At 35.7% G+C, this 19,378-nt stretch overlaps 1 protein-coding gene across 1 annotated transcript; it reads left to right on the forward strand.

The window, feature by feature from the left end:
• The first annotated feature begins 387 nt into the window (after positions 1–387).
• sox8a (SRY-box transcription factor 8a) lies at positions 388–3,413 on the forward strand. Its single transcript, XM_027141763.2, has 3 exons — positions 388–932; positions 1,616–1,848; positions 1,974–3,413. The coding sequence occupies exons 1-3, from the start codon at positions 529–531 to the stop codon at positions 2,699–2,701; spliced, it is 1,365 nt and encodes a 454-aa protein (XP_026997564.1). The 5' UTR covers positions 388–528; the 3' UTR covers positions 2,702–3,413.
• The last annotated feature ends 15,965 nt before the right edge of the window (positions 3,414–19,378 follow it).

Below are 19,378 nucleotides of genomic sequence, written 5' to 3' on the forward strand. Positions count from 1 at the left end.
ATTTATAATAAGTGCTACAAACTGTTAATATGATGATAATTATTTGTACATTTAACTGTACATTTAAAACGAAAAACATCTGGGATATTTTAAAATATTCAACAATCCAAAGAGCTAAACATCTGTATAAAAGTATTTTGTTATCATTAAGACTTTTAATTATTAAAGACATCTTTATTGGGATCATTAAGATGATCCATGTCAGAAAAGACTCCAGATTTTTAATCCTTGCCTGTTGTTAAAGTGTTTCTTTAATAGGCTTCAAAGTGATAGGCTTTATTATATTTGACTACGAATAGTCCTCCACCAATAAGAGAATAGTATGGTAGTGTAGTCCACCAATGAGGAGCAGAAGAGGCGTGACAGGTTCTAACTTCGCGAAAAAGTCTTTTTAGCGACTGTCACCGAGACGCACAACGAGATTTGAGTTTCCAACTGCGCTTTAAATCATCTGCACTATCCACACGTGAGGGATACGAGGAAGATTTCACTGATATCAAGAAGGATTTTGACCAGAGGTACACAGAAATGACCGAGGAGCGCGACAAGTCTATGGCGGACGCACCGTGTAGTCCTACAGGAACCTCCAGTTCGGCGTCTCTGGACGAGTCGGATTCGGATGCGCCCTCGTCACCGGCCGGATCGGACAGCCAAGGATTGCTCCACTCGTCTAGCAAAAAAAATGATGAAGATGAAGATGACAGGTTCCCGGCATGTATCCGTGACGCCGTTTCTCAGGTGCTCAAAGGGTACGACTGGTCACTGGTGCCGATGCCCGCACGAGCCAACGGTACACTCAAGAGCAAGCCGCACGTGAAGAGGCCCATGAACGCGTTTATGGTGTGGGCGCAGGCGGCACGCAGAAAACTGGCTGATCAGTACCCTCACCTTCATAACGCAGAACTCAGCAAAACCCTGGGCAAACTCTGGCGGTGAGCTTTTCTCATGCATTGCACTTTTATTGTATGCACATTATTATTATTATTATTATTATTATTATTATTATTATTATTATTATTATTATTATTATCGGCATTATTATTATTATTATTATTATTATTATTATTATTATTGTTATCGGCATTATTATTATTATTATTATTATTATTATTATTTATTGACTTCTAGTATTTTGTTATTGTTGTGCTTGTTTTTGTTTTAAAATCATTAATTGATATATTTTACATTTTATTAAAACTGTTCTGCTTTTTATTGACTTTTTAATTTTTTTTTAATGCACACAAAAGGTTTTGCTGATAACTGTATTTCCTAATTTTAGATGAACGAAATTGTTAGATGTCTAGTCACTGAACTGTTGCCGAAATTCTTAGATTTCTATTCTGTTTTTACTGTCATAGGTTCCTCTGTTATATGCATATATCATATGTCATATGAGATGACGTTATATGTCAATACATCCAAGGTGTATAAAATGTCTTTTGAAATTCTATTCGTTTCAATCAGAAGCAGTTTGTATTAGAAGTGATTTTTAATTATGGTTTGGGATTTCCATATTTAATGCTTTTTTAATCTACATGATTTACAGTGCCTATATATATGAAAGTGCTTTTAGAAAATAATGTATTTTTAATTATATATATCTTTCTTACTGTAGCTTGTTGTCAGAGAATGAAAAGCGTCCATTTGTAGAGGAGGCCGAGAGACTGAGGGTACAGCACAAGAAGGATCACCCTGACTATAAGTACCAGCCGAGGCGTAGGAAGAGTGTGAAACCAGGACAAAGTGACTCTGACTCTGGGGCTGAGCTAAGCCATCACATGTACAAAGCGGAGCCAGGCATGGGTGGCCTAGCAGGATTAATGGATCATCATCACACGGACCATCCAGGTGGGTTATGTTTACTCTGTATGTGGGAGATCGTAATCTGTAATATTGGGGACAGAACAAGTGACATTCAGGCACCATCTCTTATCCTTTGTTGTATTTAACATTGTCACTAATACATTTTTCAGGTCAGCCCCATGGACCACCAACACCACCTACAACCCCTAAAACTGACCTTCACCATGGTCATGGAGGAAAACAAGACATGAAGAATGAAGGCCGGCGTCACCTGGAAACTGGTCGTCAGAACATTGACTTCAGCAATGTAGACATTTCCGAGCTCAGTACAGACGTCATGAGCAACATAGAGGCCTTTGATGTGCGTGAGTTCGATCAGTATCTTCCTGTCAACGGGCACACTGTAGCCTCTTCCATGGTTTCTGAACCCAACCCTGGTATTTACGCTGTTTCGTACAGCCATTCTGGGTCCAGTGGGACTGCTTGGAGCCGCAAAGCAGCCCTTTCTTCCTCTTCCACCTCAGCCTCTTCCTCTGGATCCAGTGACATGGGTCAGCACAGACCACACATCAAAACAGAGCAGATGAGCCCAAATCACTACAGTGAGCCCTCTCACAGCTCACCCTCTCACTCTGACTATGTCTCCTATGGTGCTCAGAGTTGCACTACATCAACTGCTTCTTTCCCAAGCTCACCATGCGACTATACAGACCTGCAAAACCCTGGCTACTACAGCCCATATTCCAGCTACGCCTCCAGCCTTTACCAGTACCCCTACTTCCACTCATCAAGGAGGCCCTATGGAGGCACCATACTGAATAGCTTGTCTATTCCACCTTCTCACAGCCCTAATGCAAACTGGGAGCAGCCGATTTATACTACTCTATCAAGGCCTTGATAAGGTAGTGTAACAATGTTTGTACTGTGGAAGGAATAGCAGTAGCCAAGACAAGAAGGGGTATATTTGCTTATCCAAGGAAAGAAGAAGAAAAAGTGCCTGCTGAATTTGCCCACCCCCAAATAAACTTTTAAACATGGACGGTGCATAGCCTGGTAGCACTTGTACAGCAAGCAGAAATCCTCTGTGAGGACCACCTGTCACTGTTTCTCTCCATTCCCAACATATAGGCCTACTCTTGGAATTGTATTTTTTTAATGACTGAGTATATGCCACTGATTTGTGTAGGAGAGAAGCACATAAGTATGCCAAATCTGTTTAAGAAGCAGATGGAGAAAACAGATACACACATGCACTGGGACCAATTATTTTAAAAATATACTCAACCACAAAGAGTCAACTATAAAATTTCTCTTAGTCACCGATTCCTTAAATGTAATAAAAATATTTTCCCTTTTTTGGTTGGAGAAATTCATTATCTATTTATGTTAATTGTTCTCTCATTCTTTGTGTTTAATTTGTATATTTGTATAAATTCTTTTTTGGTATTGTGAAAAATATTTGTCAAGGGGATGAAAATATAAGATTTTGTGCTATTATACAATCATTTGTATTATTGTAGCTTGTAGCATTCCTGGAAAGAAATGAAACACACACACACACACACACACACACACACACACACACACACACACACACACACACACACACACACACACATAAACTTGTCCATTCCATATGATTTAAATGAAGCAAAAGAGGCCAATATGTTAAGACATGGTGTTAGGTGTGTACAAGCCAAATTAGCCCTATGCAGTTGGTAGTTTTTTAAAATGACATTTTAAAGCCGACCCTTTGAAAATGATATAGTAAAATAAATAACAAATTTTCTGACATTTTTTTTCATGGGTAATGAAAACATGCATGCACACTAGAGATTAGCATCTCTTTATATCAGATGTTTCGGTATTTAAACCACTACAGAGCTGCCATATATTATTTTCCTTGTGTGATTATGTTAAATATGTTTTCATTATTATTATTATTATTATTATTATTATTATTATTATTATTATTATTATTTTTAATCTTTTGTTGAATTAACATGTTCATCCCACTGTCTCATCATTTGTGTTTAACCTGTTGTTTCAGAAATGTTTGCCGGATTCATAGTGATATTTGAGACTCATAGCATAATTTTTCCTAAACATTGGTTGGTTTATTCCGGCTTTAAAAAGCCAAACAGTGTTCATTTGTTTTACTGTTGTCATTTTTTTTTTTAAAGTTGGCTACGGATTTTTTTTTTCCTGTGTTAACAAATCTAACCTTAATTGCAGTCCCTATCTGTGGAAAAAAAAATAAACCTTTTTTCCTGAACCAATGCTTTCTTGATTTTATTCAAGGAAAATAATTTATCAGTATGCACAGTAATCTAAAACTACTGCTATTTTTTAATCTTAATGAAAAATCTGGGCCTTGATTCATGATGTTTTGTGCTTTTTAATGCAGATTTTCATTTAAATTTAAAGCTCAGTATACTCCTAGGCAGTATTAAAGAGGGGTATATTGTACATTTAACTCAAATAGTTTCCTTCTCTTTCTGTGAGCTAATAAACTGCACATTATGGGTCAGTGTGAACTGTCAATATAAAACAATAAATACATCATTGAGTATGTATTTACACTAATTTTATGTAAATGTAAATGGCCTGAAATAATTATTATTAAATTTGACACAAAAACCACTTTAGATTACACACCTTATTGTTTTAATATTTCAGTATTCATTATACACAGTAGATTTTAGTAGAAATAAATTCAAACAGATTGACAATGAACTTTATCAGATTGACAATGAACTTTTCAACACCACTTTCCTTTAGTAAGGGACAAACGATTTAATGTTCTATTAGGGTGCAAAATATTTATCAATGTATGATAAATTATATAAAATATCATAAATATATAAATGATGTCATATATCATAAATAATCTATCAATGCATGGAGAACTATCCAATCCATGAAAGTTCATCTAAATAGAGAGTTTATGCAGTTTCACTGCATCTCCTAAGGCTAATAAGACTTAGCACAAAAAGTAAAAAAAAAAGTCACTCTATGAATATTAAATGGTCACTCTGCAAAATTCAGTTTTATTTTTTAATACTATATAAATTTAATGGCGGTGAGCAAACTTGCATTCAGTTTCAGATCAGAGTTGTCAAAGTTGGTCATACCCCATTGGTGGTAAAGTTCATATATAGCTAACATAGGGGAAGGAATAGAATTGTCCAGCACTCTTTTCTGCTGGGTAGAATTTCAAGCTGAGCTCTGGCATGCATGCAAATCAGCCCTTCCCAAGTGATGGGGAGAGAGCTGTTGCTGAATTTTAATGATTTATTGTGAATGTGTGTGTGTGTGTGTGTGTGTGTGTGTGTGTGTGTGTGTGTGTGTGTGTGTGTGTGTGTGCGTGTGTGTGTGTGTGTGTGTGTGTGTGTGTGTGTGTGGAGGGACCCTATTGTCTGCTTTTATCCGGAAAGGAAGAAAAGAATTAATTGGACAGAAAATGGAAGATTGGGGCAACTGACAAGTCATTAAGAGCCTTGTGAATGGATGATTAAATGTACATAGGAATAGAATTTTCTCTCCCCAATGCCCTGTTTCATGCCAAAGTCAGAAAAAACAACAGCAACGAAGATGAAGATGACGAAGAAGATGTGAAACATAAACCTGTAACTGTGACAATGACAATGATAATAATAAAACAGAGATTTTGAGAGCAGATGGTATGTGGGTGGCTGGTTGGAGAACGACTGTTTTTTCTCCTTCAAGCTCTTCTTCTCACGTCCCATTGTTTGCCAAATAGTTCGAGAAGGAACTCTTGAGAAGGACCAGACGTGAATCAAATTCATTGAAACAAGGCCCTTCAGAGTGCTTGGGTCTCATTTCAGTAGGAAATACTGGCTTTCGTGGCCCTTCATGAGCTCCTAGTGTAGCACAAATAGCTAAAAACTAAAGTAAGCTTTCACAATAAGCCAGACAGTATTAAACCTGGCCTTTCAGTTACAGCTCAAATACTAATGTTCATAAACAAAATAGAATGTTTACATTTTATCTGTAATAATCAAGTGCATAAATGCATATTGTGACTTTTTAAGATTGATCCTAATTTACAAGTCCACTCCACTTTGTACACAAACACAGGATTGAACAAGAGCTGGTTCATGCTAATTGTTAGTCTGGAATGCTAATATGCTCAAAGATAGCATGAAAAGGATTATAGCTTGAAGGATATACCATACACCCAACACATTCACCTTTATGCTATAGCAATAGGTTACACCCTGTGTGTAGAGTTGAGACTCAAATATGGGCAAAGAAAAAACAAGGGTGATAGAATAGTCTTTATTTCACAAAGAGTGACAGATACAGTATAGTTCTTGTTTAGTTCTACTTGAACTTAGATGACTCAATTAATCTGTAACAGCATGTGAATATTGTTCCTGAACAACTGCATTTCCACACAAACTGGACAACAATTTGTGGCAGTGCAGATAGACAACACCGCAAGATATAATATAATTGTCATATGGATCCTGACCAGACTACAGCACTTATACCATCATGTAATTAATCAGAAAAAGACACTTTTTTGATAAATGCATTTTGTAATACAGGCCAAAATGTTTTAATAAAACTCACTATGTTAAAAGGCATGTATAGTTGTGGACAATTCATTCATTCATTCATTCATTTTCTATCGCTTATCCAAACTTCCCGGGTCACGGCGTCATTTGGCATCAAGGCAGGATACACCCTGGACGGAGTGCCAACCCATCGCAGGGCACACACACACTCTCATTCACTCACGCAATCACACACTACGGACAATTTTCCAGAGATGCCAATCAACCTACTATGCATGTCTTTGGACCGGGGGAGGAAACCGGAGTACCCGGAGGAAACCCCCGAGGCACGTGGAGAACATGCAAACTCCACACACACAAGGCCGGGAATCAAACCCCCAACCCTGGAGGTGTGAGGCGAACGTGCTAACCACTAAGCCACTAGTGTCCCCCCCACTAGTTGTGGATAATGGAGACATTAAATGTTTTATTATGCTTCTGGGATATTACAGTCACAGTGATCAATTTTTGTTGCCAAAAAGCTACCTCCAAAATTCATTTCCAGTCTCTAACTCACCAGATCCACATCAGATAATCAGTTAGCCAGTCAGCTAAGCAGGATATCTGTGTACTATGGCATAATTCAAGATCTTCATAAAAATAGATTTTAAAAACATACACTGCATAATCACATACTTGTGCATATGCTTGTGCATCCTTTAAGAGTTTGTGCATCTACTCTGGTTATGTTTGGATTTTCATTTAAGAACATATGGGCATATAACGTATTTCATTCGCGTACATGCACTTGGTGCCTCCTGTTCCATCTGTTGCTTTTGCATAATTCAAATGAAGCAGGGTGATATGAAGATCCACATAAGAAAAGCTACATAAGAAAAACTTGTTGAACCTACAAGATTTGACAATACCAATGCTAAAGATTATACCAATTCCTACAAAATTCCATTGTTTTATAGATGGACAGATTAGTATTCTCATCCCTCTTAATGAGCCTAATGGCTTTTGTCATTTTGTCATGTCAGGGGGAAGTGTTTGTGGGTGTTTAAGGAGTTAGGTGTGTGTGTTCATGTGCATGTGTGTGTGACCTCAAGCTTATTTGCAAGGAAAATTAACTGGACATAGAGTGTGATTATTATCTATGTTTGAACTGCTCTTGCCTCTTGTTAAACCATTGCTTCCTCAGTTAAGTTTCATATGATGATTTGTTTTCTGAAACTATAGAAGAATGGAAATAATTATATTTTTGGACAAACTAATGTAATATGAGACACCCAAAGCAAGTCAACAGTGTTGATACTAAGATTTGTGAGAATGTGTGAAATCAAATTTATAGATGTGATGTCACATAAAGCGTAGGACAAATTGGACAGAGAGTGTTTTATATGGATCTAAATATATTATATGGATCCAAGTCCTAAAGTCACGCTGTAAGAAAAGTTATAAGATTATATTCGATCAGTAAACAGTACTAGATGAGATTTGCCTAGGAAATGACAAGGCAGTATGATTGTTTTCTTTTTCTTCTTTTGAACACTATGTTTACAGGATTTCGTTTTTTAGCTTCGGACTTTTTGATGACAGTGCCTTACATATTTCATATGCAATTAGGATATTGAAGTCACTTAAAATGATCATTCCAATCATTTTTTAGTTTTCACTTGCAAAACCAGATATAACCAGATATATATTATGTGAAATTAGTTGTGTTTACTTCACTTCCATGGCTCTGCAGGATCCGAAGCCAGATTTTGAAAATGTGCCAAACCAACAGAATTTTACCCCAACCTACCCCAAATCTGTTTACATCCCTGATCATCATAATTATTGTGTGGGTGGCAGAGCATCATATTCCTGGCAAATGTTCAAATGTATGGGACATTTTTAAGTACGTTCTTATAGAGCCTCATGATATTTTAACTGCTTAACTCACACACTCACTCCAAGTCTTTTTTCATTGTTTGAGGTTGTCAAAAATTCAGATATCCAGGTTTTAGCAAAAGTCCTATCTTGTCTTACTGGAATTGTGCAGGCTAAAAACGGCTTTCTGGTTTGTTTTGAAAGCTTGTTTGTTTTATGCATGGTGATAGATAATAAAGGAATCGTACATGTGTTCATCTCAGAAGAGTAAAGTAATAACTGGCTTCTGGAAAACACAGAAACATTATAATATATTTAGTGGCAGGAATAATCAGTGAACTCTAAAATGTACACACACACACACACACACACACACACACACACACACATATATATATATATACACACACTATATATATATATATATATATATATATATACTATATATATATATATATATATATATAAGAATTAGTGCAGGTGTCAACTAGTAGAGTTTCACTTTCCAGCATGACAATGACTCATGAGTGTACATTAAAATCAACAAGGAATGGCTTAACCAGAAGAATAGCAATGTTTCTGAATGACCTGGGCAAAGCTAAGACCTACATCCAACCTATAAATCTTTGAGTGACCTGGCTGTGCAAAGGAAATGCCTTTGCAATTTAATGTATCAACAAAAAAAAGTGGGGGAAAGTGGGAAACTATGAAAATAATAACAATAAGAATTATTACTAAGTAAATAACAATTATGCACACACACACAATTAGGTTGGATACATATTTAAAACATATTTTTATACATTATATGTTCACATTGAGGGTGCAAAACATTCAGAAATATTTTATGTAATAAGCCATAGAACTAAAAATATGTTTAGCTTACTATTCATTCATGTCTTCATCATCAGTATCTACTTTATCCTGGTCAGGACTGCAGTGAATCTGGAGCTTATCCCAGCAACACTGGCCACAAGGTGTGAATATCTACATGTACACATAATCATTCTCTCCCATCATCCCCCAAATCCTTTTGTCATATGTTCAGTTGTAAATAAATGCAGAGGTTTCCTATCTTTGGATTGACACCCTCAAGACACCCTTTTTTGTCGGTATATCCACCACTTTTCCAGCATTATTCCACTTCCTTTTTTCACAACTCTCTTCCTGTCCTCTTCCTCTATTGATATCTTGACAGGTACATCCTCTTCGTTGTAACAAAGTGGTTTCATTTAAATTAATTACACATGGATTACACAAGCATTAATATTTTGTCTCCAATTGTTTTGAGCAAACTATTGCAAAAAGATCCATTTACATTTAAATTCTGACATGGTTGGTTGAGTTTATTAAAAAAACGTTTTAAACATTATCAGTGAGGACTTGACCTGACTGTATAGTGAATGTTAAATATAAAGATGTTCTTAATGTGTTTAGGAGGACAGAGAAATAAGTAATAACGTAAAAGTTAATTATCTCACTGAGCCTCAATCCAGTTTTGGCGCAGTTGTACATGATTATTTGGGGCTCATAGTTATTTTGTACTGCAGAGCTCATAATGTGAATTAATAAGTGAAAAATTGTAAATAAATAAATAAATAAATAAATAAATAAATAAATAAAAACAGTTTAAACTTTTTTAGAAGTTTTGAATACGTGTCAATAGAAGAAACGATAAAGCATGGTTATGCATAATATTCTTTAGCTGTGTCAGAAGTAAGTTCTGATGACATATCATTTATCAGCTTTGGCTAAACGGTCATCAGTTTAAAATAAATAAATAAATAATAATAAAGAAACACTCTCAAAAGTGACAAACACAGAACGTGGAGTGCTGTGGAACCATTGAGTACTGGATCAGATGTTGTGCGTTTTGTGATTTAGCCTGCTTTCAGGCATTGTTTCTCAGCAGTCGCCATCAGTGTGTGGGTTTCTGTCGCCCCTGGAATGTCGCGTGTGGGCGGAACATTCATGGAGCATTCTCATAACTCTTGCAGGACGGAGGTGGAGAAAGAAAGAGATAGACCACAAGGGTAAGGGCAGGAGTGAAAAAAAAAGCGAGAGAGAACTAGAGGGTGAGATATTGGGTCAGCAAGAGTGAGGGAAAGAAATGTTTTTTCTGCTTTCTTCTTGATGCCCAAGTTGTTGTTTGGCAGTGAAAAGCAGGGACAGCATGACCAGAGTTCTGAACGTTGGTGCATGTTGGCATAGCAATGCGAGAGCCCTGCTGGAGCACCAAAGCCTGTCAGCTAGTTATACTAGTGTGTGGCTACACACAATTCGGCATAGAAAACAATTACACTATTGTGACCAATTTCATCTACACTCTCTTGTATGTCCCTCATGTATACTGTATATCAAAGAGGTCCATCTTCACAAATAATGAAATAATGGTTGCTGTTTTTTCTGCATATTGCATACCACAAACTATTTAACTGCTTTTTTGATATGTCGGAAACAAAGTGAATCAGTGATATCTGTTTGATCAACAACATATGCTCCTACCCCCGCACTCGATATCTTGTATGTATGACAATGAGCAGAGAGGAGGAAGAGAGGGACAGCCAGAGAGAGGAAAAGAGAGTTTGTTCTCCCAAGCGGTTTTGGCCTGTTTCAGGGAGTTTGGATGGAGTCCACAGTCTCTTCCAGTCCTTGCTTCTATATGAGGGTTGTGTTATGTAAGTATATCTATTGTCAGTGAGCTGAACAATAGAAGGCTCCCTGGCAGAGAGGAAAGACTAGAGAAAAGAGACATGTAAGTTTGGTCTCTGTGGGAGGACAAGTTAGTGTAGAAGAGGGGAGGCATAAAAGATTAGAGGAGAGAAGAGGTTAGTGTGAGGAAGTTGGAGAAGAGGAGGAAAGCAGTTGGAAGGTTAATGGAGGGCAGAAGAGGAGAGTTGTCTTTTACAGGTGGTTGATGCTGGAGCACACCTGAAGCTCCCAGATTTCCTAGATGTTTATGAACAAAGTTAAACGATCAAAATCTACATGTAATATTTTTTAATGTTCAACATAAATCTTACATACATGCAGGCACAATTGAAGGGGTTGGGATATGTTGGTAAAATGTTCAAAACTTGATGTCAAATTAAAGAGTATAGACAAGAGTCTGCTTGTAAGCACAAGGCATTCATGGCAATGGAGCTAATAATAGCTGTTGAGCAATGGGGAAATTTGAAATAATATGGATTGGAAAATAATTTGAAGAAGATACTGTGAATAGATTAATAAACAAACCGATTAAACTACTGCATTGATGCATCAATAATCTGCCAATGCTTTATTTCATAAGACACCAGTTTATTTCAACAGGGGAAACCTTTTATGGCATCTCTTTTTATTTGTTCTTAACCACAAACATCCATCCATTGCATTCAAACCGCATCCATTGCATTCAAAGTCACTTTATCTGCCACATGTTGGTGGATAGAGCTGAGCTCACTCTGTCTGTGTTCAGTCTAACAGTAAGTCAGACACAAACTGTTTCTTATTGTGTCTCCTTGCACACCAGAATTAAAAAAACAACTGAGACTCTTCACTGTCATATGGAGTCACTGGGAATTTAAAAGACAAGTCTAGAAATATTTAAACATGACTGTGGCTCAGTAGAGTTATTGTGACAACAAGCTAAACTCAAATATGATTTATAATAAAAATGTTTTTAAGGGACCTGTTGCCGACAGATCCCGGGCCAAAATAACTGTGGCTATAATTCTCTGCTTCATGCTAATTTCTCATGTCATCACTTCTAGTAGGAACATGCTGTGAACTTAGTTGCTCTGTAAAAAGAATGAAATAACCTAATATTATAAATACAGTAATATGCAGTATAAGACCTTTTGTTATATACTGGAAAAACTATTCAGTATTTTACCAACATGTCTGTCTACATGTATTTTTCCCTATATATTTTAAATCGCTAGCAATATTTAAGTCCCATCCAGTGTGTATTTCTGCATATTATACCCTATGTTATAATAATAATAATATTAAACTTTATTTTGTATAGCACCTTTAAAAGTAACTTCTCAAAGCGCTTGACATAAAAGAGGGTATTAAAAGATACACATAACATTACAGATACTAAAACGAACCATACAAAAATAAAAAGTCAATAAATAACAAACAAAGAAATCACGTAAAAACTACCCTAAAAAGTACATTTTAAGATGAGATTTTAAAACACTCAGGGATTCAGCAGTCCAAATCACTGAGGGCAGGGAATTCCACAATTTGGGAGCCAAGGAAGAAAAAGCCAGATCACCCATAGTTTTGAGTCGTGTTGTTTGTACATTCAGAAGACCAGCTTCAGAAGAGCATACAGCACGTGTAGGTATGTACGGGGTTAACAGCTCACACAAGCATTTGGGGCCAAATTGTTCAAGGCCTTATAAGTGAGCATGAGAATTTTAAAATCAATACGAAAAGGGATCCAGGATAGGTGTGATGTGCTCCCTTGCACTGGTCCTAGTCAGTATTCTAGCAGCTGAATTTTGTACCAACTGTAATTTACTTAGGGTAGCTTTAGGAACTCCAGCCAGCAAAGCATTACAGTAATCAATACGTGAAAAAACAAAACTGTTGATTAACTTTTCAGCCACAAAGAAAGTCAACATGGGACGTAATTTGGCAATGTTTCTAAGATGAAAAAATGATGCTTTGACAGTGTTACGAACATGATGGTCAAATGTTAAATTGGTGTCAAATATCAACCCTAATTTTTTTTGTTTAGTTTGGAATTGTATAGCTGAGCCATCCACACTTAATGTTAGGTTATGTTCCCAGGATAGGATCCAGATCCACCACAACTCTGTCCAGAATAAAGTGGTTACTGAGCATGTGTTAACACTATTGGCAGCAGGGTGATGCAGAGGGTAGTGCTGGAGCTGGACAGCTTCATTGCTCCTGCTTCCTCTTGAGCACAGATTATAGTCTATAAGTCTGTTAGTCACAGATTACAGTCTAACAGTCTCCAGTTTGGGTTTTGCATTCTCTCCATGTTCATATGGGTTTTCTTCGGGTTCTCCAGATTCCTACCACCTTTTAAAAACATGCAGGTAGATGAATTAGCTTGATTAAATTGTGAACATTCTCATCTCATGCCCATGGTTCTGCAATATTTAAATGAGCTGTTGTGTAATATATATATATATATATATATATATATATATATATATATATATATATATATATATATATATATATATATATATATATATATATATATATATATGCTCTAATTTATTATATCCCTGCATCTGACATTTAACAAATATAGAAATGCTCTCCATTTATTTAAAATGAACAAATGACAGACTTATTTGTTTTGCTGAATTGTCAATAAGATGTTTTTAAGTAGTCTTGTAATTTATTTATTACTTGGCAATCTATGACTCTACTTATCTGATATTAAAGTATTTCTCATTTCAGTTCTGTCAGTGAGTTTGCTTTTATGGCACAGTGTTGTTTACTTTCATGACAAAACAGCTTACTGATTAATGTTTGTCCAGATACATCTGCCTGGAAGCAGTAGGGCCTCAGTGATGTAATGCATCATTAGGTCACTGCCACTGGCCACGCCTGAATGACATTGGGAGTTAAAAGAGGTAGCCAATGATGCGAGCGTCAGCCTGCTTCTGCCTCCCAATGTCAGGCCATTCATTAAAAATGCTAACAAGTCTGAACTGCCATTTGCTCTAAGGGAAGGGTGCCTGTGTGTTAGGTGGCCCCTGGTACAGTCCAACCATTTAAAAGGATTTATGAGTGAGAAAGAGGGAGAGGAAAAGAGATTGAGTGTGGAAAGAGGGGGGGAGGAAGAATGTGAGAAAAAAAAATTAGTGGAGGTAGAAATTCACATAAGAAATTAAAGGGGGTAATGAAAAGCTTTAGGAAGAGGGTGGCAACTGGGGGTGGGGGTAGAGATGTAGAAATAGAAACATAAGCCAAATCATCAACTTGGCATTTTGTGTTAATGATTAAGGGGGACATGACCTAAGTTGATTTGGATCACTTTTTACTCATTGCAGAGATCTAACAAGTTATGTATCTCTATTATTAAACTCAGTGAATTCCCACTCTCTCTCTCACACACACACACACACACACACACACACACACACACACACACACACACACACACACACACACACACACACACACACACACACACACACACACACACACACACACACACAGAGGGATTTGTCAGATACAATTACACCTAAATGACAGGTAAGACAGTGTGGACTACATCATTCAATATGGAAAGGGATCTGGTCTCAGGAGGGTGGTCTTTTTACTCTTCTTGCAATAAAACAGCCCTTTCACTGCTCCGCTTTCTGTTAGCTCTTAGAAGATTTATTACCTTTCCAGAAACCACATAAACAGATGAAACTGAAAGATCTATAGTTTACTGAAGTAAATACTGAAGGATATAGTGTCACTAGTACAAACACTTCCCTCATCAATTATTTGTCCAAAAATTATAGTTTCAGTTAAATTGAGGCTTCTGGAAGAAAGAGAACTCTGTAGAAGCATTTGATGCTATTGAGGGTCAGGAATTTTGATGATCAGAAAAAGAAAGAATAATTAATTTTATAATTAATAGACTTTAATATTTTTTAAGATGACAATAAAACCACATTTTTAATATTCCCATGATCTGAATTAATACACAGTTACTTATAGAAAATGGCTTCTTCAAATAAAAAAGCGACTTCAAATAGCTGTTATATAACAGGATTTCTAAAATCATACATGATATCTTTATCATTCATACACTATATCCTAGGACCTAATTACACACAAAGTCAAAATCATACTCTACTCCTTTGGCACTTTTGACAGTCTTCCAGAAAAGCTTTTAATCTTTCATAATTCTGTGCTCCCTATTCATTTTCTTATGTATGAAATATATTATGACCCTCACAAAATAAATCAGGCCTGTTAAGTCACTGAACTCAGAGTGAGGTGTGTCTTTACAGTATAATGTAATAACTAATTATTTTATATGGCCTCTACCGTTTTCATTTTGGCATTTACAATAGTATCATGACAGGTCTTTGGCACTACCAATTAAACTGTTTAGCCCACAATTTTTTTCTTTTGTAAATGTAAATGAAATACTAACATTCTGAAATATTTACAGACATAAAGTATGGTGCAATACAGTCTTAGGCAATCTGTTTTCTTAATCAATTCTTGTTATAGATGTTTGTTTTATGGCTTCTGCATTATTAAGCCAGAATGCCAAACATTACTTGATGATTAGTTGATGTTGCAAAAAAACCTCTGTAGTCTTCAAATGATCACTGATGAAGACCTGACCATAAAGCTGGCTGAACAGTGGTTCAAAGAAGAACACAACATAATAGACCACTATTTATACAAAAAACAATGAAGACTGCTGGGATTTCAATGCAAATAAAAAGCAATTGCAACAATCAAAGTGTCCAGGAAAACTGTGGCAAATTCTTCTAAATGTTTTGTAAAACTTTCCAGCTAATTTCCTTATAATACTGTGCAAATTATACCTGACAAAAAAAACAGCTTTAATTTATTATTTGCTGTTCTTTATAGTATATTTTTACATAATTTTTAAAGGCATCTTTGCTTCACACAGACATCATGTATGTAAAGACTTTTGCACACACACACACACACACACACACACACACACACACACACACACACACACACACACACACACACACACACACACACACACACACACACACACACACACACACAAATAACCAGAACAGTGCAGTTCTACAGCAGATTGTGTGTTTTTTCAGAACTTCTTAATGCTCAGATATAGCACTGCTTTTTTAATTTTATTTTTCTATATTATATTTACACTCAAATAGAAATTAGTCAATCATTTATACCAGAATTCCTTGATTTGTGAATAAGAAAACAGTTGAATTGGATTCAATAAATGTAACAATATAGGAGGACAATAAGATTCATTCTTTAGAGTTAGATAGAACTAGTTTGATATTTTTTCATATTGACAGTCCCTGTAATTCTTGTCAATATCTTATTAACCATAGCTCACCTACTCATGCAACCGTTATTAAGATAACACTGACGCGCCCAATGCGAGGCAACTGTTCCACGGTATGATCACTTTTTTGACCTTTCTGCAGCTGCTGCTCTTGCTAAGGCCTCAGCTTCATAACAACAGCTGGAACTCTGTCATATGTACCCCCTCCTCCATTCCATGTGTCATAAACATATCAAAACCCTATCACTGCCTGTCTTTCCCTCCTAATTTTCTTGAGTCTTTCTTAAGAATGCTCTCTAAAAAGTAGCTTCCAAAGCAGCCCATGAGTTATACACTTTGGGGGAATGTGTATGGCAGATATAGTGTAGGAACCAAAATAAAGGGAAAATCCCAAGAGACTGAAGAGTTACAGGTGGGACAGCAGGAGGCGGGTATGGAAATAGCACTGTTATAGTAATGCTGCTATATTTCACCTGTGGAAAAAACAAACATAAAAATAAAGAAATAACTCTCTTACCTTTACAATCTACATAGAAATGTATTAAGGATGTGGTAGCCTAGTAGTTAAGGTGCTGGACTACCAATTGGAAGGTTGTGAGTTCAATTCCCATTTTCCACAAGCTGCCACTGCTGGGCCCCTGAGCAAGGCCCTTAACCCTCAATTGCTCAGTTGTATTAAAAAACGAGATAAAATGTAAGTTGCTCTGGATAAGGGTGTCTGCTAAATGGTGTAAATATATTAGAGCTGCCTTATGAAGGAAGCTTTTAAGCAAGTGGCAGTTACTTTTTGTTTTGACTTAAATGTGACACCTTGTGTCCATTTAGAGAAATGCATGGTAGCAGAAAGGTACATACATTTCAATACTGTTTTTCAAGTATTTTTGTTTACTTTTATTTAATGTAAATTTTGGGACTCCCTATTATAATTTTAAAAGCAACACTTTTTAAAAAAAAGAATTTTAGATGCCCAACAATGATGTAGGTTTTGAGATCAGAACTTTCCCAGAAGAAAACATAAATTTGTTTATGTATAAACAGAAGCAATAATAACATCAATATTTTAATTAAGCTTGTTTAATGTGTATTTACTGTTTATAACCACTATTCATGTACAACATCTAATTATTTTCCCAGTCCTTTGCTGTAGCTTTTCAATTAAAATGATGCATTTCTTTTGAAAGGTATGCCTCTCACAATAAATTAACCACACAATTTTTTTCAATCCACACAACATCCAGATAAGTTTAGGGTTATTAAAATTTTTTTGGCAAATCTAATATAAGCTTTGATTAGTAGTGGATGTTTGCCTGGAATTGATCCCACAAACAAGTCAGAAGGTGCGGGCACACACATAAGGTAGAGTAGTAATGTAGTAGTAGTAAATAAAGGTTGATGGCTAATTTTGCTGGTACCTATGACCAGTGACTCATAGTAACTCATCTCTGCCATTAGGTTAGAGGGTGAATCCTTTTGTCTTGCATCTTTCCCTAGGGAACCTCCATTATTGGTTGTCATTCAACAACCGATCATCTATCTCCACCATGTTACTTAATTACTAATTTACTAGTTACTTAATAACTAAGTGGCAAACTACTTGTTCAAACATGGCTAGATGGTGTTGAGTAACAATAAATTGAATGATTGTTTAAAGACTGCTTTATTTGTTTACTTGGCTATTTTTTTTATATTACATGCCACTTGAAGATCAGAAACAATGAATTATGATAAATATGCAAAACAGAAGAAATCAGGATAGTTAATCTTACTTTTCATCACATTTCCAACAAACAATATGACACACCAAATCAAGATGCTTTATCTGTTTCATACACGAGCAAATCCAACAGAAACAAATCTGACAGCAATTATCATCCCAACAGTTTCACACCTAATCACATCTTAAGACTCCATTGACTATCTGTTAAATATCTGACTATTAAGTATAATAATGTTATATGTAAATCATACACACTGTTTGAAAGCCAAGAAATTGACAATAGATCTTGAAACTGTTCTGTAAGTTAACAGTTTCAGGATTACTGTACAAGTCCAACCTGACTTAACATTAATTTGAAACCCTTCAGAGACACACCAGAAGATGGCAGTCTTGACTTAGGTATGAATTAAACCAAGCATGCTGATTTAACTGCTCCAATAAACCTGTTAAACCTGAACAGGGAAATAATTTAGAATAAATTATATAAATAATAATAATAGACTGAACTCCTACCTTGTGCCTTTGAGGACCAGAGTTAGCACCCTGCATATATGTATACTGGCTCAGTCTACATGACCAGTTATCCTTGCACTGATATTCCTTTTTTATTTTACATTCATAAATAGACATGAGGTGGCGCCCAGGTTCACTGGATACCCTGAAGGCTACATTTGATATATCTTTATTAGGTATTATATAATGTTCCTCTTGTAAAGATGAAGGGAAGGCTACAAAGGTAATGTCATTGAATCATACTTTTTTTCAGTAAACCTCAAAGTGATTTATGCTCTACATTAAGTAGAGTATCAATTATTTGTAAAAAAAAAAAAAGAGAGAGAAAGGAACAAACAAAAAAGGTTTGAATTCTCAACTCTATACTATATATATATATATATATATATATATATATATATATATATATATATATATATATATATATATATATATATATATAAACTACCCTAGATATCTGCGATGTATATACAATTTTAAACAACTTTCACTTTCTGTGCCCAAGTTCGCTTTCTTGCTGCACAACCCACTTATGGCTAGGTTGTAGTTCATTTACAGAAACAGACATTCTCTTTAAAAAAATTACACTCTGTAAATAATGGCAAGCCATTCTGAATCTGAGGCACTGAAACAGCTACAAACTATTATACTGCCATTCAATAGTCAAGAGTCGAGAAGCTTATATTGTTATTTATTATCATTTTGACCACTCCAGTGATTTATGGTTAAGATGAACTTCTCATGTTGGAATGCAGTATTTTGTTGTTGCCAAACTTAATGCTTTTCATTTAAAACAAAATGTTCTAGTTTTTTATTATTTCATTTGTTCACTATTTATTTACTTATTTCTTATTTTTTGTTTGTTTGTTTGTTCACATTAGGATTCTGGCTTATGCATGTGATCTTTAACAAACTTCAGATAAGCAGCATCATTCT

The sequence above is a fragment of the Tachysurus fulvidraco genome, chromosome 15 (assembly GCF_022655615.1).
Source record: "Tachysurus fulvidraco isolate hzauxx_2018 chromosome 15, HZAU_PFXX_2.0, whole genome shotgun sequence".
Classification (NCBI taxonomy): Eukaryota; Metazoa; Chordata; class Actinopteri; order Siluriformes; family Bagridae; genus Tachysurus; species Tachysurus fulvidraco.